General features: G+C 46.6%; 1 protein-coding gene across 1 annotated transcript; it reads right to left on the minus strand.

The window, feature by feature from the left end:
* Window positions 1-1,050: 1,050 nt before the first annotated feature.
* On the minus strand, window positions 1,051-21,205 carry CTHRC1 (collagen triple helix repeat containing 1). The gene is made up of 4 exons (XM_004607682.2): window positions 20,904-21,205; window positions 10,919-11,140; window positions 6,312-6,528; window positions 1,051-1,225 (listed from the first exon to the last, which is right to left on the minus strand). Exons 1-4 carry the CDS (start codon window positions 21,066-21,068, stop codon window positions 1,083-1,085), a joined length of 747 nt encoding a protein of 248 aa, XP_004607739.2. The 5' UTR covers window positions 21,069-21,205; the 3' UTR covers window positions 1,051-1,082.
* Window positions 21,206-22,704: the final 1,499 nt, after the last annotated feature.

A 22,704-nucleotide genomic window follows, 5' to 3' on the forward strand; every position in this document is an offset into this window, starting at 1 on the left:
GAGTGATGAAGACATTTTCCTCTGTGTACACTAAGATCCTGCCCTTTCAGTAGAGGAGGATTCGTGTCACCCAGACCAACTCGACCCCTCTTTAGGATCATGAATTCAGGGATTTGTCTAAAAGCATCAACAGCAATAGAAGGAAGGACTCAAGACCGAAAGATAAACCTGGTCCTGAGCAGCATTCTTTAAGTGTGTGGCTGAGGACTTGCAGGGCGACAGGCGTCACTCGACTTCAACAGTCTCGGCTGGAAACATTCCCCACTCGGGGGAGTAAGACATTACCAGGACAGGAAGGAGAAGTCCACACATCGGGCCAGAGAGAGCGCAGTGGGCTGAGCACACACTTTGCTGCAGAGGACCAGGGTCAGTCCCACCCATGGCACTGCATGGTTCCCCTTGGCCCCCAGCACTGCTAGTATGGCCCCCAGACCAGACTGATAGATCCACATGGGTTATTAGGTATGATTGTGAAGGAAGCCCTACCCCTGTGCTCTGACTCCGGGAGAAATAGCATGTAAAGCTTCGTGGTCCAAATTCTATGCTGCACACAGGACAGGTCAGCGCAGAACGAATATGGAAATAGGCTTATATTAACCCTTTCAAAGATGGAGTACTATTAATTTTAGTGACGAGCTTAAAGTTACTTGAAATAGTTTTATTTCACAGATACAAAAACAATTTGACCATTTACAAATTGTACAAAAACAGATGGCTTTCTTTGAAACATGCTAAGTAGAGCCTGGGCCAGAGAGTGCAGGGTGCTTGCCTTATATCCCGCTAACCCCAGTTCTGATTCCCAGCACCATATATGGTTCCCAGGACACTGCCAGGGGGCACTTGAGCACTGAGCAAGACAGAACCCATGAGCACTGCTAGGTGTGACCCCAAAGGCCCTTCTCCCGCCCCCCAAAAATACTGTATTTAAGAACAGTGTGGATTCACACTTTGGTCTGTAACAGGTTTGGCTTTCTTTTTCATTCAGATGCATACATAAAAATGATATAAAATAGCACTAAATGAACCTTGCAAAGGTGTGATTTAAAAAAAAAAAAAAGAGGTAGGGGTGAAAAGGAAAGGATTTATTTTGGTAGCTCTTCAATGATGATACGAGACACAGAGTTCCAGCCCGTAGAAGCATCTCCTTTCGGGTAATCTGAGCAGGTACCGACCCAGATAGCAACATCCACTAACCCAGCTCCGATGCCTTCACACAGTCCTTCCACTGCAAAATGAGAGGGGGAAGTTAGGTCTAACTTTAGAATTAAAAGCAAAAGACAATTAACCAAGTTTCTTACTCTATCAGGTTAGATAGGAAATTGGTTTAATAGGCTCTGAATTTAAAATGATCATGCATGACAGTTTTATAAAGAGTTCTCTTTTACTTAGTTCATAAATATTTTCAAAAGATGTATGCTGTGGCATTACAGGAAATTTTCCCATGGGTTTTAATAAACAGTATCCGTTTGGTGAAGGGATAACCTAAAATTTAAAAAAAAAATTAATTCTGAATGAAAGAAGCCTATACTTTTAAAAACTAAGACTTAGTACAGTGGGTAGGGTCCGTGCCTTGCATGTGGCTGACCCACATCCAATGCCATATGATCCCCTGAGCACCGCCAGCTGTGCAGGTGTGATCCCTGAGTGATTGAACCTGGGTCAGCCATGTGCAAGGCAAGCATCCTACCTGCTGTCCTATCACTCTGGTCCCCTTTTTGTGGGAAAAAAAAATACCTGAAATGCCAGAGATACAGGACATGAGTTAAGTGTTTGCCTTGCACACTCCCAACCCATGTCCGATCCTCAGCACCACATATGGTCCCCTGAGTCCCACCAGGAGTGATCCCTGATCACAGTCAGAAGTAAGCCCTGAGCACCGCTAGGTGTAGCCCAAAACCAAAAAGCAAATAAAGTTACCTAGATACTTAATGGTTTTCAAGTAGAACAGGGACTTTCATAGCACTTACATTCTAGGCTTGCCTTGCACATGTGCATATTCGTTCCCCCTGCATCCCATATGTTCCCCCATGCACTGCCAGGAGCAATTCCTGAGCATCACTGGGTGAAGCCCAAAAAACGAAAAGAAAAGAAAAAGAAATTCTAGCATGATTACTATACCAGACCTTCAAGCCTGGAATTTCCATCTTACATCATCAATGTGGAAAACAAGCAAAAACCCTTGCTTTTTTAACTGTGTTCTGCTTTGTACTGAATAATACCTTTTCTTGGGACTTCTGGACTTCACATACTAATAGCCAACTTGCATCCCCTGCTACCAAGGTGCTTCTAGATTAAAATTATCCCCCCCCCCCCGCAGTCATTTTAATAGGCCAAAAAGATACGACTCCTTTGATGTCTATAAGGTGGGAAAGGCAGCACAGGCTTGGCGGGTCCTTGGGAACAGAGAGTGCAAACAGGAGTGGGGCAGGCAGGGTGCTTGGGACTGTCACTTTCCTCCCAGTTCTACTGCATCCCAGCAGCCGGGGATGGAGGACAGAAGCCACCTGCTTCCATGCAGGAGTTAGCATCAGTGAATTGAAGGCAAGTCCCAAGGATCCTGGGGGCTGGCTCTGGTTCAGGCCCCTTTGAACACCAGGAGGAAAGTTCTCATCAGCTCTCAATCATGTATCCTGGGAATCAGATCAGATGAGCTCTCCCCTCAGCTGGTCTAGAGACTTGTTCCTTTCACCCTACAGAATGGCAGCTGAGGGTTCATGTGAGTGCCCACAAGGAGAGTTCACTGGTCTGGTCATGGTCTTTAATACAGAAAAAAAAAATATATATATATATATATATATATTTGCTTTTTGGACCACACCTGGCGATGCACAGGGGTTACTCCTAGCTCTACACTCAGGAATTACCCTTGGCGATGCTCAGGGGACCATATGGGATGCTGGAATTTGAACCTGAGTTGGCCACGTGTAAGGCAAATACCCTACCCACTGTGCTATCGCTCCAGCCCCAGAAAAATAAAATTCTTAAGAATGAGTGAACATCTTTGCTGTGATCGTGTATAATTATATTGCAGATTACTAAGCACCTAAAATATGATGGATTCATGGACTGGAGAGATAGTACCGGAGTGTAAGGCCCTTGCTTTGCATCAGGGTTCCCAAGCACCCCTGGGAGTGACTCCCAAGCACTTCCAGGTATGGTCCCCAACCATATGCTTTCCCCCCTACACACGCATGCTTTCCCCCCTACACACCCAAAGATAAACCAAATTTTCTCAACCCAAGTAACAAGATGACATTCATCTTATACTCCCGTGGGCATAATCAAGGCATCCTGCATTTTCTGATCAGCTGATACAAAAGAATCCCTTTTCTTTTTTCAGGGGAAGGGGACAGGAATGTTGGCCACACTGAGTTCAGGGGTTACTCCTGGCTCTGTGCTTATGGATCACTCCTGGCGGTGCTCAGGGAACCATATGTGATGCCAAGGATCGAACGAGGGTTGTTGCCTGCAAGGCAAGTGCCTCAATCCCTGTACTATTTCTCTGGCTCTTTCCCTTAAGAAAATACATTAAGAGGCCAGGGTAGGGCATTTGTCTTGCATGTGGCTTCCGGTGTTCGATTCCTGGCAATCCATAAGGTCCCTTGAGCCCACCAGGAATAAACCTTGAGTGCAGAGCCAGGAATAATCTCTGGGCACCACCGGGAATGAATCCCCGCAAAAATTAATAAAACTTTTAAAATGTTTGAAATGTGCAAAAGTGATTTCATTCTAGGGTCAATTTTTAATTCATCATAATCAAAAGCTGTTATGAATAAAAAATTCCTTCTGACATTCAACATCCAGCAGCTCAATTAGCATACCATGTTTGGGAAATGCCTCTCTGAATAATTTATGAAATTTATGCATATATAGGTCAGTGTTCCTGGGCATAAGAGCTTTTATGTTATGACGAGATAAAAATACCACCTTTCACATATTAAAGATAACAATCAAAAATTGCTTTTACCAACCACTTTCTAAACACAAATTACTCCTTATCCAGTTCTGTTCTTTGTTTCTAGCTTTTTCTTACTTTCGAGACTACTTCTCAGGTAAAAGGTATAAAAATCTTCTTTTCCTACACATATATCTAAGAATTTGGTGAAAAGGTTTGTTAAATATGACCAAAGAGAGGTCTAGATCTTGATATATGTATTGCAAACCATAATGCCCTAAAGTAGAGATAAAGTAAGAAGGAAACTTCCATAGAGGCAGGGGGTGGGGTGGGGCAGGGGTGGGGAGTGACACTAGGAACATTGGTGGTGGAAAACGTATGCTGGTAAAGGCACTGTATGACTGAAACTCAAACATGAAAGCTTTGTAAGTGTAGCTCACTGTGGTTCAATTAAAAAATTTCTTTTATTTAAAAAATAAATTTAAAAAAAGAAAAAAGAGGCCTTGAGGGAAGATAGCATGGCTTGGGTTTCCATTATCCTCAGTAGTGATTCTATTTTCCTAGGTAATGACTCTTAGTTCCCTGGGCCTTCTCTATGTGCACTGCGAAGTGGTCAAACTATCTTTCTGTCTCAAGGATCTAGTGGGGAATTAAGGATGTAGAAGAGATCCCTTGGTTACTTGGGGATGAATATGCTGTATTGCATTTTTGACTCTGAGTATCACATGGACTCCAAAAGCATGTTGCTGGTTTACAATTATCTCTAGTATGCAATGGGCTGGGGTGGCGGAATCGAATCTTCTCTCTTTCCTCTGCCATATATAAGTTCAAGATTAGTGAGAATTGCCTTCAAGAAATCAAGGCAGGGGCTGGAGCGATAGCACAGTAGGTAGGCCATTTGCCTTCCACGCAGCCGACCCGGGTTCAAATCCCAGCATCCCATATGGTCCCCTGAGCACTGCCAGGAATAACTCCTGAGTGTAGAACCTGGAGTAAACCCTGTGCATCGCCGGGTGTGACCCAAAAAAAAAAAAAAAAGAAATCAAGGCAATGCGGTGATTCTCCAAGTCTATGCTCTCACAATGGACCATGCCCAGTACAAAGCAAGAAACCAATATGGCAGCAGCCAAGTCTTGATAGTGGTGTCTTGGGGTTAGGACATTAATCAGTTGGCTTTTGCCCCTTCGATCTTTTGCTATGTTCTTAGTTTTCGTTTGTTTGTTTTGTTTTTGAGAAACTTTAAACAGAAAAACAGGGGCCAGAAAGATAATACAAAAGTTAAGGCACTTTCTTAATATGCAGCGGTGGCATCAGCAAACTTTATCCAAATCCAGACACCACTCATGGCCCCTGAAGCATCATCAGGAGTGATCCCAGAGCACAGAGCCAAGGTAGTCCCTGAGCACTGCAGGATGTGTGGACCAAAAAAAAAAAAAACCAGGGGCTGGAGCGATAGCGCAGCGGGTAGGGCGTTTGCCTTGCACGCAGCCCACCCGGGTTCGATCCCCGGCATCCCATATGGTCCCCCAAGCACCACCAGGAGTAATTCCTGAGTGCAAAGCCAAGAGTAACCCCTGAGCATTGCTGGGTGTGACCCAAAAAGAAAAAAAAAAACAGAATAAAACAATAAACAGTACAAAACAAGAGCAACCATTTCCCCCTGATTAAGACCCCTAGTTTGAATGGCTTTCCCCCCATTGTAGGTAGAATGAGTACAGGAACACAATATAAATTCTCTTTTTCACAAATTCACATGCCATCTCTACCCTTCTCAAGGACAAGGTCCAGAAATAGGTCTCCTGAGCACTCTTGAGTTGGTGGTCCTCCACGGGGGAGGAACAATGGAGTCACTTGTGGGTGGTTTCACTAGCTTGGCCACTGCCCCGCCCAACCCACCCGGCTTCTCTGTAGCAGAATGAACTACCCAGCAGTGGGGATTACTTGCATTCTCCTGGTGACCCCAATGTGAGCTGAGGAAGAAAATTCACTACTCCATGGTATTATTAGCTGTTTTGCCGTTTCATTTAAATCTATGATTTTGAACCTTGGCAGCCTCTTTTAAAAAATACAGATGTTGTTGTCTTCTCCCCAGCGATTCTGACCCAGTTCCTCAGTGATGGAATCCAGGCATTCATTTGTAAAGATCTCTAGGAAATTCTGCAGTTCAGCCAAAATAGAGAATTATTTGCAGAAAACCCTGCTACAGGCTTTTTTGTTTTGTTTTAGGGATGCTTCAGGATTACTCTTGGTTTTGTGCTCAGAGAGCATTCCTGGCAGTGCTCAGAGAGTATTCCCTGGCAGGAATACTAATGGCCGTGCCAGGGATAGAACCGGGGTTGGTGGCATATAAGACAGCCTTATATCTGATACCATCTCTCCCAGCTGTTATGGACCTTTCCATAACTTGTCTACTTACCAGAAGAAGTGCGATGAATATTAATTGTTGAATTCAGTTCGGGACTTCCTTGGTCCAGATAAATGATGGCTTCGATGGGAAGCGGCCCTGCACATTCAGCTCCGTTGAACGTGAAGTACCAGCGCTGACAGCAGGCGCTTCTGCATTTTAAGCGGAGTGCACCGCTGAAGAGAACCCTCAGGGCACTGTTGGACCGCATCTTCGTGAAAGTACACTCCTAGCACACACACACACACACACACACACACACACAGTGCTCAGTGAGTATTATCCTCTAAGAAGAGGCTTTCAAATCAAATTGTCATTATTCTTTGCCCCAAACCACAGTTTATTTCTTAGTGAAGTCAAATAGTTTTTTAGAGAAACTTACTTAGATAAAGAGGATGGAAGGGAGAGAGATTGGGAGCTCAAAAGGGAACACAGACATCTCCAGGAGGGAAAAAGAACATCTCAGATTGGGTCAAAAAAGGAATTACACATTTCAGGTTGAGATGAGGTGGAGAATGTACCCCAAACTACATTATGATGATGATGATGATGATGATGATGATGATGATGATGATGATGATGATGGTTAATTAAATTTTTTTGCCATAAACAGCTATGTGCAGGGCTTACTCCTGGATCTGTACATTGGGATCACTCTTAGAGGGGCTCAGGGGACCACATGGTGTACCTGGGCTCAATCCTGGGTCAGATGCATGCAGGGGAAACTGTACTATCTCTCCTGCTCCGACCAAACCACATTTTACATAACATTTATTTTTATTCTGAGGAGGGAGGAGTTTGAACCACATCTGGTTTGCTCCATGATCATTCTTGGTGGCTCTTGGGGACCATATGCAATGTGAGGGATCAAACTAGGGTCAGCTGAGTGAAGGTCAGACCTTTGCCATTATACTCTCTCTATAGCCCATAGAACATATAGTTTTTAGGTTTTGTTTTGGGGTCACTCCAGGCACTGCTTTGTACCTACTCCTGGGTCAGCACTCAGGAGTTACTCCTGGCAGGGTTTGGAAGACCATCTACATGGTGCCTAGGATCAGTAAAGTGGGGAGCAAGGGAGGTTGACTCAAGAAAAGAGTGTTTCTACCTCTCTGCTCAACCCACCTAGAGCTGGTTAGTCCCTGCATCTTTGTCTCCATCACCTTTCCCTCACAGAAAAGAATTTCAGAAGGAGGTGAAATGGTGACACAAGAGTCTGTATGGAAACTCGTTTAGAAAGAGGTGAGGGAAGAGAGAGGGGGAGAAGTGTGTATTCAAGAGAGAATACAGACTTCTCCAGAGTGGAGATAAGCAAGCGAAGAAATGTAGAGACAAACACATGAGATATATGTTCAAGGGAGAACATAGGCTTGAAGAGTCAGCTCAAGCCACATTCTAAAAGGGAGAGCGGTGTGGCGCCATCTTGTCATAACCAGGAGTGAAAATTGGGGCAGCTCCAGTAGCACCGCAGGCTGGAGATGGCTTTGGACCCCAGACTGGGCCAGCAACGCTGGGGTGCCAGATGGAGAAGGTACAGCCAGCACGCCTTCTCCAGATGGAGCCCCGGCGACACTGAGCTTCTATTGACATGGCTCCAGTATGCGGGACTGGGACATCTCCAAACCGCACACACGTGACCTTTCCTAATATACAGAGAATATGCTCAGGAATGGCTCCACCACCCCTAAGTGTCCATTATCCCAGAGGCACAGAAACCAATGTCAGAAATGCAGCGGCTGCTGGCAGATATACTCCTGAACCCTGAACTAGGCTATGGCCCCATGCAGCCCCGGGAGGGGTAGGGTCTCTGTCCCTTGGCCTTTTCCCCCTGGACAGCATGGCGACCGCCACCATTCAGAATCAATTGGGCAGAGAGGTAGGAGTTTTCAGTGACGGGACAGGATGCATGGGGAATCTTACGATGGGGGAGGCAGAACCGGTCCTGCCTCCTGCCCAAATGAGACCCTGAGCAGTCGCCCATGTACAGCTCCTCTGCTCCTGAACAGCCATGATCCCAGCGCCACAGAAACCAATCTCAGAATGCAGTGGCTGCTCGCAGAAATACCTCTGGTCTTAATACCAGAATTCCAAATCTGTGGGTGGCCACTTGCGCGACCATGCAACATCATATGATCTTTGTTACCAACAATAGAAAACATACAGTCTGGTGACACCATTCCAACAGGTCTGACTGTTTCGGAAGAACTCCAAGTGATGATGGTGAGTTTCCTGTTGAGGGTTGAACGTGATCGAGGTGAGGAAAGAGTAAGGTGGGGATCATCTGCCACACAGGCAGAGGGGGAGTGTGAGGCGGGTATGCTGGGGTTGTTGGTGGTGGAACATGTGCACTGGTGAAGGGATGGGTGTTTGAGCATGGTATGACTGAGACACGATCCTAAAAACCCTGTAGCTATTTTCGTGGTGATTTATTTCAAAAATAAATTTTTAAAAAATTTATAAAATAAATAAATAAAAGGAAGAGAGGTGGTCTGCAAGGGAGATAAATGTTTTTGAAGCTGGGAACACTGAGAAAATTTAGCTGTGGCTTTCTTAGGATTGTTCCTTTCCCATTGAGGGTGTATACCCGGATTGTGGCCAATCTACTTATTTGCTTTCTGCTAATTCTGGAAGTAGTTCCTGGGTATTTCTTAAGGTCATTGAGTATCCTGCCCCAGGCATGGATACAAGCTGATGTACAGTCTGTACATTTGTTCTTGTTTCCTTATGAGACAAGGCAAACAGTATGGGGGCGGGGAAGCAAAGAAGCAAAGAGGGAAAGTCCTTACTCGTTATCTATGAAACACACTTCTAAGCTCTTGGACATTTTCCCTTTGACTAGCTTTTGTGAAATTTGTTTATTGCTTCGTGGTTCTACACTCTTCTACTTGCAGAAGGCTCCCAACCCCATTCTGAACCCTGCTAAAAATAAAGACATTAGTAATTCAGAGCAAGAGGAACCACTTTCATTATTTATTTTTTATGTAGTTTTTTTAAAAGTGCTGTGATTTATAATACTCTTACTGGTAGGGAAGGGATTACTTTCAGAGAAAACTTAGCCACTTTGAAGCAATCAATTTGCCAATTCCAGCAGTTTATTTTATTTTTCTGGTTTTAGGGTCACACCCAGTGGTGCTCAGAAGTTACTCCTTGCTCTGCACTCAGGGATTATTCCTGGTGTTGTTCAGAGGACAGATACAGTGTTAGAGGATTAGGGGATAGCCACATGCAAGATAAGTATTTTAACCACTGTACTATCTCTGGATCTCTCCCTTTTTTTCTTTTTGGTTTTTGGTCAATACCTGGCAATGCTCAGGGGTTACTCCTGGCTCTGCACTCTGGGATTACTCCTGGCAGTGCACAGGGGACCATACGGGATGCCAGGGATCGAACCCCAACCCACTGCAAGCAAGGCAAGTGCCCTACCAGCTGTATTATCTCTCCACCCCCGCCTCTGGGTCTCTTTTTAATTAATTGTGTGTGTATATATATATATGTATATATATATATTTTGTTTAGTGTTGGATGTTTGAAGAAGCAGGCAAAATACTTTCTAGAAATCACATATGAAAATACAGAACAACAGCAGGGGCTGGAGCGATAGCACAGCGGGTAAGGTGTTTGCCTTGCACACGGCCGATCCGGGTTCGATTCCCAGCATCCCATATGGTCCCCTGAGCACCACCAGGGGTGATTCCTGAGTGCAGAGCCAGGAGTAACCCCTGAGCACCGCTGGGTGTGACCCAAAGACAAAACAAAACAAAAAAAAAAAAAGAAGAAGAAGAAGAAGAAAATACAGAATGACGGCAGCTGTGTGCACAGGTTGCTGCTCAGGGCCCTCTCAGGCATTTTCAAATGAGCAAATGAAGCAGAGATGAAAGAATGGAAGAATAGTACAAGGATTGCATTTTAAAATCTCTGAGTTTCAGGAAAATAAAATCACGGCCCATAGCCTGGAGGCAGTTACATCAGGAAGAGGCATATTGTGACTCTGAAACCCTGTCAACCAAAGCCAGCCAATAGGAGAAGGCCTTCAATAGACCCTCCGGGCCGATTAGGAAGCAAGCACTAATCAAAGGACTGAATCATCAAAATGCATCTCCAGGCAGCCTCTTCTCAGTCATTTTCTCCCGTCAATGTTGCAGAATGATTTAGAATGGTCAGTACAGGCCATTGTTCATCCAACCCACTCCAATTTAGTAATGTTAAACTTAAACTTAGTAATGTTAAACTTAGTAATGTGAAGCTGCTATAGCGTCTTCTCCCCTCCAACCTCTGCCCTGCATAATGACAAACACAAACTGGACTCTGCTGAGTGTAAGGCAACATACCATCTCTCCAGTCCCCTTAATTTTGGTTGTTGTTGCTACGGGGGCCACTTTGAGCCACCAGGGCCATTCTCCAGGGGTAGCTGGGGATGTGCAGGCCTGCAGTGGCTGGGGTCAAAGCAGGCAAGACATGTGCTCCACCCCTGCCCCGCCACATCCCCGGCCCCTTCATTTTGGAAAAAACTTTAGGTCATAAGTAAATATATAAGCAAAGTTAAATTCCCTACCCCTCCAATGAACACTCCACGATAAGACCCTCCCCTGCTTAACCCCTGGCAACATCCAGGCCCGACTCACCGCAATTTTCCCAAGATCGATGCCATAATTCAGTGAGCTCCAGGAACACTGCTTGTAGTTGGGGCTCCAGGACTCCTCGAAGGTCTCCCTCAGGCATTCTCCCTTCTCTCCTTTGGATCCATCCCGCCCTGGAATCCCAGGGGTGCCAGGAATGCCGTTGGCCCCAGGGCTGCCATCCCGACCTGGCACGCCAGCAGGCCCTTGCAAACACATCCCGTTGTACTGCCACAGAGAAAAGCAAAGATGAGCCACACTCTGGTTAGCGCTGTCCTTCTTGGTTTGCTTTGGAGGCCACACCCAGTAGCACTTAGGGCTCTGCGCTCGGGGATCACTCCTGGCAGGGCTCAGAGAACCATGGGTGTTACGAGGCTTCAAGCCTGGCTCAACTCTGTAGAAGACAAGCACCTTCACCCCTGCACTATGTATGTCTCAGCCCCAAGCTGCATCGCTTTGGAGCCTCTGGGGGTCAGAATCCTCACTGAGTCACTGTCGGGAACTGATTTTCTCTGGTGATGTAGAACCTCACTTGGGCAATGCAAGTGCTTGACTGCAGGTCCACATCCCCCACTGCTAGGGAATTAATTTTTTTTTTTTAAATTTTATTGATTCACTGTGAGATACAGTTACAAGCTTTCATGTCTGAGTTGCAATCATACAATGATCAAACACCCATCCCTCCACCAGTGCACATTCCCCACCACCGATACCCCCAGTATACCCCCCCTTTCCCACCCTCCCCCTGCCTCCATGGCAGACAATATTCCCCATACTCTCTCTCTACTTTTGGGCATTATGGCTTGCAACACAGACACTGAGAGGTCATCATGTTTGGTCCTTTATCTACTTTTGGCACACATCTCCCATCCTGACTGATTCCTCCAGCCATCATTTTCTTAGTGATCCCTTCTCTATTCCAGCTGTCCTGTCCCTGCCTGCTCATGAGACAGGCTTCCAGCTATGGAGCAATTTTCCTGACCCTTCTATCTACTGCCCTTTATTGTCGGTCTCATGTTTTGTTATTTTATACACCACAAATGAGTGCAATCCTTCTGTATGTGTCCCTCTCTTTCTGACTCATTTCACTTAGCATGATACTCTTCATGTCTATCTACTTATAAGCAAGTTAGGGAATTAATTTTTAAATTATTTTGAAAATACTGAGATTTCTTTTCTGATCTTTTCTTGCACAGGCTTCATCTTTTTTGATTTTTGCATTGTTACTGAAGTACTGGACTGGAGTGATAACACAACAGGTAGGGCATTTGCCTTGCACGCCTCCAACCTGGGTTTGATTCCTCTGTCCCTCTCAGAGAGCCCAGCAAGCTACCGAGAATATCCTGCTCACACAGCAGAGCCTGGCAAGCTCCCTGTGGCATATTCAATATGCCAAAAACAGTAACAACAAGTCTCACAATGGAGACATTACTGGTGCCCGCTCTAGCAAATTAATAACCAATGGGACTACAGTAGTGCTACACTGCTACTGAGTTACTGTGGTGTGTAACGGTATTAATGTTGATGGTTTAGGCATCCAGTGTTACTGCACCACACCCACCCCTGAAATGCTGACATCCTGCCACCACCAATTATTGTCCCCAGATCGCTTCTTGTCTTTCCTCCCCCTTAGTAAGCTCAGGTCTTTGGTCAGACTCAAATAGTTTGCTTGTTTTTGCTGTACATTGTCTAGGACCTTGCTTTGTTTCTTTATACCCCACATGCTTTAAACACACACACACAACACAAACACACACATACACACACCCCACACACATACACACACCCCATAGACACACACCTCACAGATACACAAACACACACACACACACACACACCCCACACACATACACATGAAAACAATGCGCTCATTTACTGCCCTTTTGAAGTGCTCATTGAAAGCACACAAACATTTCAAATAGTTATATTCCAAGGAGGGCACAGTTTAATATACTGCTTTTTCCTTTGACCCTTGCATGTTGTAAAGGAATGTGGGTTTTGTTTTGTTTTTTGGCCATGCCTGGCGATGCTCTGGGGTTACTCCTGGCTCCACATTCAGGACTCACTGCTGGTGGTGCTTGGGTGACCATATGGGATGATTATGGAACCCAGATTGGCCGCATGCAAGACAAGTGCCTTCCCGCTGTACTATAGCTCTGGCCTCAGGAATGTGGGTTTTTAAAATGATACTCTTTTGTATTTTATGACAACACTGCCCTATCTGGGGATGTTCAGGTTATTTCTCTCTTCTTATGCCAGAAAGACAATTGTGATGAGAAATATTTATTGATAAATATAGCCAGTTTCTTCTTCTGAATTATTTCCCCAAAATATTTCTAGAACTAAAATTCTGAGATAAGATTTTTTTGGGGGGTGGCGGGTGGGAGTTACTTCTGACTCTGACTCAGGAATTATTCCTGGCTGGGATGCCGGGGATCAAACCTGGGTTAGCCACATGTAAGTGTCCTACCCACTGTACTTTATCTTCTGCCCTAAGATCGTAAGAGCCAACAGTGGTCCTAGTCTAGTGATCTCTCGAGGTACGAGGTGTATATACCAAGGTCTCCCCTGGTCTTTATGTGGAGATGAGTCCTGAGGGTCACACTTCTGTCCTCCAGCGCCCCCTACAGAGCAGGAGAAACAGGTTTGTAGTAGCTCACCAAAGGCCTTAGCTAAGGGGCAGGAACCCATCAAACATCTATGTGCTCAGATTCTGTGTGTGTGTGTGTGTGTGTGTGTGTGTGTGTGTGTGTGTGTGTGTGTATGTGTGTGTGTGTGTTTGAGGGGGAGTGCTGTTTTGAAGAGGGGTAGTGGTTTTATTTGTAGAAGTTGGATCCTCTAGAGCATGGTTTCTAGAGTTTGAATTTCATCCCACAGCATGTGAGATTGTACACGTTCCTCAACATGCTGGTGCCTGCTTCCACCTCTGTAAAATGGGGGAAGTAATCAAGAGTCTTCCCTCATAGGGTCTGTGTGAGTATGAGTGAGGTAACATATCACAGCTGGACGTGGCCCCCAAACAAACAAGCAAACAAATATAGTGAAACGTGTCTGGCTCCCAGAAAAGAGCAGACATGTTAGCCAGCATCATTCTTTTCTTGGGAGAGGGAGAGAGATAAGGGTTTAGGTCACACCCACAGTATTCAGACGATATTACTGGCTCAGGAGATCAGAGATGGTGCCAGAGATTTGAACCAGGGTCAGCCAAGTGCAAGGCAAGTGCCTAAACCCCTGTATTATCTCTCCAGCCCCAGCCATGGTCATTCTTATTGCATCTTGATGAATATACCCACTTTCTTTTTTTTTAATTTTTTAAATTTTATTGAATCACCGTGAGATAATTACAAGCTTTTATGTTTGAGTTACAATCTTGCAATGATCAAACACCCATTCCTCCACCAGTGCACATTCCCCACCACCAATATCCCAGGTATACTCCCCCTTTTCCACCCTCCCCCTGCCTCCATGGCAGACAATATTCCCCATACTCTCTATTTTTGGGCATTATGGCTTGTAACACAGACACTGAGAGGTCATCATGTTTGGTTCATTATCTACTTTCAGCAAGCATCTCCATCCCAACTGGTTCTTCCAGCCGTCATTTTTCTTAATGATCCCTTTCCTATTTCATCTGCCTTCTCTCCTCTGCTCATGAAGCAGTCTTCCAGCTATGGGGCAATCCCACTGGCCTTTGTATCTACTGTCCTTGGGTGTCAGCCTCATGTGATCCTACCCTACACTTCACAAATGAGTGCAGTCCCTCTATGTCTGTCCCTCTCTTTCTGACTCATTTTACTTTGCATGATACTCTCCATGTTTATCCATTTGTAAGCAAATTTCATGACTTCATCTCTCCTAACAGCTGCATAGTATTCCATTGTGTAGATGTACCAAAGTTTCTTTAACCAGTCATCTGTTTTAGGACACTCGGGTTGTTTCCATATTTTGGCTATTGTGAACAGTGCTGCAATGAATATATAGGTACAGATGTCATTTCTATTGTGCTCTTTTGCATCCTCGGGGTATATTCCCAGAAGTGGTATTGTGGGGTCATATGGAAGCTCAATTTCTAGTTTTTGAAGGACTGTCCATATTGTTTTCCAGAAAGGCTGGACCAGTTGGCATTCCCACTAACAGTGAAGGAGCGTCCCTTTTTCCCCACATCCACACCAGCACTAGTTGTTTTTGTTCTTTTGAATGTGTGCCAGACTCTGTGGTGTGAGATGATATCTCATTGTTCTTTTGATTTGCATCTCCCTGATGACTAGTGAGGTGGAGCATTTTTTCATGTGCCTTTTGGCCATTTGTATTTCTTTTTTGAGGAAGCTTTTGTTCATTTCTTCTCCCCATTTATTGATGGGGCTGGAGATTTTTTTCTTATACAATTCTACAAGTGTCTTGTATATCCTGGATATTAATCCCTTATCATATGGGTATTGGATAAATATTCTTTCCCATTCTGTGGGCTCTTTCTGTGTTTTGGTCACTGTTTCTTTTGTTTTGTTTTTTTCCTTTTCGGTCACACCCGGCAATGCACAGGAGTTACTCCTGGTTCATGCACTCAGGAATTACTCCTGGTGGTGCTTGGAGGGATGCTGGGGATCGAACGCAGGTTGGCTTCGTGCAAGGCAATTGCCCTACCCGCTGTGCTATCGCTCCAGCCCTGTCACTGTTTCTTTTGAGGTGCAGAAGCTTCTTAGTTTGATGTAGACTCATTTGTTTATGTTTGCTTCTACTTGCATGGTCAGTGCTGTTTCATCCTTAAAGATGCTTTTAGCTTCAATGTCATGAAGAATTCTGCCTACATTTTCTTCTATGAACCTTATAGATTCATGTCTGATATTGAGCTCTTTAATCCACTTTGATCTAACTTTTGTGCCTGGCATTAGACAGAAGTCAGAGTTCATTTTTTTTGCAGGTAGCTATCCAGTTTTCCCAGTACCACTTGTTGAAGAGGCTTTCCTTGTTCCACTTTTCATTTCTTGCTCCTTTGTCAAAGATTAAGTGGCCATATATTTGGGGGTCTGTGACAGGATATTCAACTCTGTTCCATTGGTCTGCAGGTCTGTTTTTATCCTGTTTTAATTACTATTGCAATTAAATAGTAATTTAATGCTATTTTAATTACTATTGCCTTGTAGTAGAGTTTGAAGTTGGGGAAGGTGACGCCACCTACCTTCTTTTTTCCAAGGATTGCTTTAGCTATTCGTGGGGGTTTATTGTTCCATATAAATTTCAGGAGTGTTTTGTCTATTTCTTTAAAAAATGTCATGGGTATCCTGATAGGGACTGCATTAAATTTGGAGTATACCCACTTTTTTGGGAGGCCCCTGCCTGGGAAGCTGCCAGCTGGTACACAGATGCCCCATATACCTCAAGGAAGTCAGCTCCAAGGTGAAGCTGTTGGCCTCATCTTCCTCTGTCTAACCATAATCACTTACACTTACAACACCCTCCAAATCTGAAATAAATTCACTTCAAGTTTTTGACATTCCTCAGCTAGTGTAAATTTTGCGACGCTATCATTCTACATAAATATATTATCTAGTAGAACAACAGTCACAACAGCGAAACTACCAAGATTCCTTGTACACTAAAATTTCTCATGTATTTATCTATTTTGTTTTGGGGGCCACACTCAGTAGTGATCAGGTCTTACTCTTGGTTCTGCACTCAGGGAATCAATCCTGGCAGGGCTCAGGGGACCAGATTGGGTGCCAAGGATCTAACTCACATGCAAGGCAAATGCTCTAACCACTGTACTATTGCTCCAGCCCTAAATTTCTCTTTTAATTGGGCCAGCTGTGCGTAAACATGGTCATATTATAAAATTTTGTAATGACACTGCCTAAGAAGGTCCCTTCTAGACCTATGCTTAATGGTCCATCTGCTCCTCAGAGTACTGACCTGGTCTTTGTTTGGAAGCATGACTTGTGATTTTGACAATGATGATGCTTCAAATGTATGAAAAGCAACAGAAAATGAAACAGGATTCAAGACATCGCTATTTATTTGCTGCTGCAGAAACAGAAACATTAACAGCTTTGGGGGCAGAGGTATAGTACAGTGGGGAAGTTCTTGTATGTGACCTACTTGGGTTCAATTCCTGGTACCACATACACTTCCTCGTCCCACCCCAGAGTGAAGAGTAAACCCTGGGTATCACCATTTAGGGCCTCCAAAACAAAAACAATGAAGCTAATGGCATTATAAACATGTCTGAAGACATGCTGAAAATATAAAATATTCTGAAAGAGATGGAGACTAGAATTCCATTTTAAGGATTTCCATCATTTCCCCTCTTGGCAACAGGAATTGTTAAAAGGCAGAAATGATAAGATTTCTGGGTTTGTTTGTATATTCCCTCAGGACCAGGTGTAACAGGAAATTTTATTCTCCACATATTTGTCATTTTTAACCAGGAATGGTGTTGTTGGTTGTAAAAAACTAAGGCACGCCAAACGGGCGTGTGCACTAACGGGCTCTCCAGGCGGCTCTGTCTCACCGCCTACGTTCGGTGCCCTGGAACCACTGTGTGTGCTGTCGGTCAAGGGCAGGCGACGGAAGGAAGAAGGCCAAACTGGTTGCTTGATCAGTTTATTTCATTCTCTCTCTCTGCTTCTCTCCCAGCTCTGGATCTCTCTCTCTGGATCTGTGGATCTGGCCCCCGAACCCACTCTTACAGCCTAGTTAAATCCCCCCAGTATGAGGGGTTTGGGGTGTACACATAAAGTGTGGTCACAATCAATAGGGTAATGTTCCTTTCCCTCAGGGGATGCTTCTCCTAGGACTTAATTCTCTTTCAGCAGGAGGATCCACCCAAGGGTGGAGTCCCATGAGTGTGTTTCTCCTCTTCTCATCCAGTAAACATATAAGCATTCATAATATTAATCATTTTGTATGGACACAATAAGAGATGCACTAAAGCTTATAGAATTGCTCTCCTGGGGCCATCTCAATCTCAGACTACAGTGCTCAGGCCAGATCAGTCTTTCCTATCCCTAGCAGGGTCCTAGTCTCATCATTACTTTTGGATCATGACAGCATTTGTCTATGATCAAGCTCTTAAGTTATAGTTAAGAATTAGGCACGTTGGCCAGGCCCATCTCGATGCCAGGGTAGCACATAGCTCACCGCTTGCCCTGGATCCGTCCCAGCTCTCGTTGGGACTCTGCTTTTGGGGTGCTAGGAACTGAGGGCAACTGAAGCTTAAGTGGAGAAAGCAGATGCCCGGGAGGGAATAATATTCGAGGCCAATTAAATCCCAAGTTACAAAAGCATAATATTTTCTTCTCATGTCCATACAAAAAGGACATTGCTTTAAAGTAAATTATTCAAAAGGCATAAGGGGAGGAGAAAGGCAATATTAACTTATAATATAAATTCAGTATCCTAGGAAGGTCTGCCTTACAAATTAGCAGAGTCAGATTAGTGGGAGAAGCTGATTAACTCTTTTTGGGGAAGAGAGCATAGAGAAGTGATTACAGCTAAACAAAGGGATGGGAGAGATTCGGGAACACCTTGATGGGTGAGACTGGGGTAAGCCTAAACTCCAGAAAAAACGGGGACAAGCTCCTAGTGGCAAGCGGGGAGAGGACAAAGTAATGTCATCCTACAGTTGGCCAGAGAACACTTGGCAATGTCTTAAGACATTTCAGATGCTACAGTCGGGAGGGAGTGATTGCTATTGGTATCTGGTGAGTAGTGGCTAATTCATCTTCTGGACACACCACACAGCACTAGCCTGCAACAAAGGGTTATTAACCCCCAACGTCTGTAACACAGCAGGCAGAGTTCAAATAGGCTGGAGCGCAGGCTTTGCATGCAGGAGGCCCTGGGGTTTGATCTCTGACACTGCATGGTCTATGAGTACTTCCCAGAGTGATCTCCAAGCACTGAACACTGCCAAGTATAACCCCTAAGACCCCATCCCCCAGTGTCAATAATTTCATGGTAGAGGATTTTTGTTCACCCTTTCTATCTAGTCCACATTTCCTAGTCCACAGAACTTTATCTAGCATGAATCCACAGGTATAATGACCTCTGTCTTCTTTCACTTAAACTACTAAGCCTGCACGCACAAGCAAAAAACCAAAGTGGGTTTTTTTTTTTTTTTTTTTTTTTTAGAAAAAAGGAACTCTGTTTCTCTCACTCACCAGCAGGGGGCAGAGCCCGCTGGAAGCTGAAAGCTGCGCTTTGAACGCTCCTGTACAAAAAGCTCCTTCATACAATCTGTAAACTTTTTTAATGATTCTGTGGACTTTTTTTCCTTCAGGCAAAACCAAAATCCAACCTCCAGGATGCACCTGATCCTGGCTACTTCCAAATTGGACTAGAGTTGTGGGAAACCGCAGCTACTCTAAATCCTTGGAGGGAGAGGGAGAAAGGGGCTGGCTGTAGGTAGAAAGGGCTGTTTTCTGGATCAGAATGACAGATTCATAAGATCCGTGCTCGCATGGTAAAGCTTTTCAAAACAACCCAGACACTTAAAATAGAAACTAAGCCTTGAACTTTCTGCTTTATGAAGCAAAACGACAGTAACCTCTTTCTCTTGCCCCCCCTCAACGCCCACCACCCTCCACCCCCCAATAAAGTGTCATGTGAAATGGGTTAAGAATGCTTTTCCTCTACAGAATTTAAAAATTAGTCATAGAACTAGTTTCCAGAAAAGGGGGTGGGGTGTTTCTTGGCTTATTAGTATAGTTTACAACAGGCAAGCTTAAATTCAAAACGGTATTTTTTAAAATACTTTTCTTGTTTGCTTTTGGGCTGTGCTCAGGGATTACTGCTGACTGCAGCCTGGACTTACTCCTGGCAGGTTTGGGGGATCCCATGGGGTGCTGGGATATACCTGGGGGTGGCCCTGTGCAAGATAAGCGCTACCTGTTGGGGTACTTATTGCCCCTGCCCCCCAAATGGCTTTTAATACAAAAAATTCCCAATTTGAAATGCCCAGACAAGCCTAGAAACCACATTTGTCTGCAAAGGTTTGGTTTGGGAGTTGAAGCTTGTGGTGACTAATGGAGCTGCATACCCCTCCCCCCGCCTTTTTATTTGCTTTTTGAGTCACACACAGCGATGCACAGGAGCTCCTGGCTTTGCACTCAGGAATTACTCCTGGAAGTGCTTGGGGCATCATATGGGATGCTGAAAATCGAACCCGGGTCAGCTGTGTGCAAGGCAAACGCCTTACCCGCTGTACCTTGGCTCCAGCCCCTGCATGGGGCCCCCTTAAGCCCTACAGACAAGATTCTTTGTCTGTCCTTCCTAGGAAGCACTGGGGGGTGCAGTTGGGTCTCCTGGAAACTGTCTAGTGCTACCCCGTGGCCACCGCTCTAGGAGCTGAGTGTCAGTAAGACCCCTGCCCCTCTCTAACAACACACTAGCACAGGAGCTGGGGGCCCCTCCCTTCCCCCTGCAGCTCTCTGAATCCCTCCTGGCCCCAGCTGTGGTCCAGAGAAAATTGCAGCCCCCAGTCCCTAGGAAGATGACCCAGCATGACTCACGCTCTTAAGTTTCAAAGAATTGGCCAGAGAGTGGCCAGGGCGGTTCTTCATCCCTCCTGCAGGCAGACGTGGCAGCGGCCCCAACGGGACACGTTGCTCGTGACCCCCAGTCCGCCAGCGGGCAGCGGGGTCAGGGGTCCCTGGGAGCTCCTAGGCCCATTGTTTAAGCTACCCAAGCGACCCATCTTGATCTCCTACCCACTCCATCCTCGGGGGCAGGGAGGGGGGAGTCATTAAGGGGAGATCTAAAACTTGACATCCGACATCCCTGGCCTTGGGGGTGGGGTGGAGTGGAGGCGTCCCACCCACCCTCGACGCCTCTGCTGCACGCGGGCGGACCCTGTCATCCTGGGGTCCCCACCGCGGGGGCCTCATGCCCGCAGCTCCCCTTCCTCCCTCGCAGAGCTGGATAAAGCGAGGGCGCACTCGGCAGCGCCCCGTGCCCTCCACCGGGACCCGACCCCCGTGCCCGGCCCGGGACTCACCAGGTCCACCACCTCTCGCTGCCGAATCACCGCCTTGGGTTTCGTCTTGGGGATGTCGGGGGCGCCGGCCGGCAGCTGTGGCTGCAGCAGCAACAGCAGGAGCTGCAGCAGCAGCGCGAGGCCAGCGGGCCGGGCCGGGCGGGCGGCGGGCCGTGGGGGGCGCATGGCTGGGGACAGGGGCGCGCGGGCTGCAGCGAGAGCAGAAGGCGCTCAGGGTCGGGCTCTGCCGCGCGCCGCCGCGCGGGCTGCATCAATGAGCCTTTCACCCGCCCTCCGCCCCCCACGAACTCGAAGTTTCCACCGAACCATAGGCTGGAGCCCCCACCCGGGAGCCCGGCCGGGGCGGGCCGAGGGCCGGGGCCCGCCCATGCACAGCAGCCCAGCTCTGCCCAGCTCCCTGCGAAGCGCACTTGCGGGGTGCAGGAGGCAGAGGTGAAGGGAGGGAGGGCAGAGTTGGGGTCTTGCTGGAAGCTAGGAACTGCTTTCAAGGGCTTCCACCCCTGCCAGCAAGCCCTCTGGGCCTGGGGGACTGGGGTGGTGACTGTTTCTGGGGAGAGGGAGTAGAGGCAGCCCGTTAGCAGGAGCCAAATCGTCCAGGCGACAAAGAGCCCCTGTTCCGTAGTAGTTGCCAGGGGCCACGGAGCCCTTTCTCTGTAAACTTGGGGTCCAGATTGGAGCGTTAACTAAGAGAAAAGCCTGGGTTAACTCCGGGCATCTTTAAACCTTACATTCACATGGTGAATCACCTCTCTCTCTCTCTCTCTCTCTCTCTCTCTCTCTCTCTCTCTCTCTCTCTCTCTCTCTCTCTCTCTCTCTCTCTCTCTCTCTCTCTCTCTCTCTCTCTCTCTCTCTCTCTCTTTTGCTTTTTGGGTCACACCTGGCGATGCACAGGGGTTACTCCTGGCTTTGCACTCAGGAATTACCCCTGGCGGTGCTCAGGGGACCATATGGGATGCTGGGATTCGAACCCGGGTCGGCCGCATGCAAGGCAAACGCCCTACCCGCTGTGCTATCGATCCAGCCCCCCTCTCTCTCTCTTTGGGTCACACCCGGCAATGCTCAGGGGTTACTCCTGGGAATTGAACCTGGGTGGGCTGCGTGCAAGGCAAATGCCCTACCCGCTTTTCTGTCGCTCCAGCCCTGGCGAGCTGGGGCCAGGAGGGGTTACCTTGCACTGTGAAATATGTAAACCGGATCAGGGGCTCTGTGTTTCAGAGATAATCTGTGATAACAGGCAAATGATTTCCAGCATGCCATGGGCTTTCACCTTCACATGCTAAAATTATCGCGGAACTGCAGGCACTGGGCACTTACTTTGCACTCAGGAGATTCCCCTATATCCTCAATTGCCCTATACTGCATGGTCCTGCGGGAACTCCAGGCGTGGCCCCCAAACCTAAAACCAAACCCCAAACAACAAAGCAGGGCTCAGAGCCAGGAGCCCTGCACTGCCTTCCACACACTGTGCTCTGGGGCAGCCTACGCTGGCAGACGCCTGCTCTGTGCAGCCCTTTCGCGGTGGGGAAACTGAGACTCAGGTTGGTAAGCAATTAGTGGTAGAATTCACTTTTTGCGGGTTAGTTTTGGGGCTGCATCCACTGATGCTCAGGAGAGAGCTCTGGTGGCATTTCTGGGGCCATACATGGTGCCGGAGATTTGAACCCGGGGCAGCCACATGCAAGACAAGCACACTAACCCCTGAACTATCTCTTCAGCCACAGCTGCACTTGAGGGACCGTGAGGTGCCAGGAAGGGAATATGGCATCCGGTGCATGGAGGTAGCTCCCGGGCCTGGAAACTC

This window comes from Sorex araneus, chromosome 2, assembly GCF_027595985.1.
Source record: "Sorex araneus isolate mSorAra2 chromosome 2, mSorAra2.pri, whole genome shotgun sequence".
In the NCBI taxonomy this organism is placed as follows: Eukaryota; Metazoa; Chordata; class Mammalia; order Eulipotyphla; family Soricidae; genus Sorex; species Sorex araneus.

Bases quoted from the DNA above. Each gene is read 5' to 3' on its own strand.
- CTHRC1 (XM_004607682.2), bottom strand. From the start codon at position 21,068: ATGCGCCCCCCACGGCCCGCCGCCCGCCCGGCCCGGCCCGCTGGCCTC. The intron at 11,141-20,903 runs GTGAGTCCCGGG...TCTCTGTGGCAG, and splicing joins AGCGAGAGGTGGTGGACCTG to TACAACGGGATGTGTTTGCA. The intron at 1,226-6,311 runs GTAAGTAGACAA...CTCATTTTGCAG, and splicing joins TATTCATCGCACTTCTTCTG to TGGAAGGACTGTGTGAAGGC.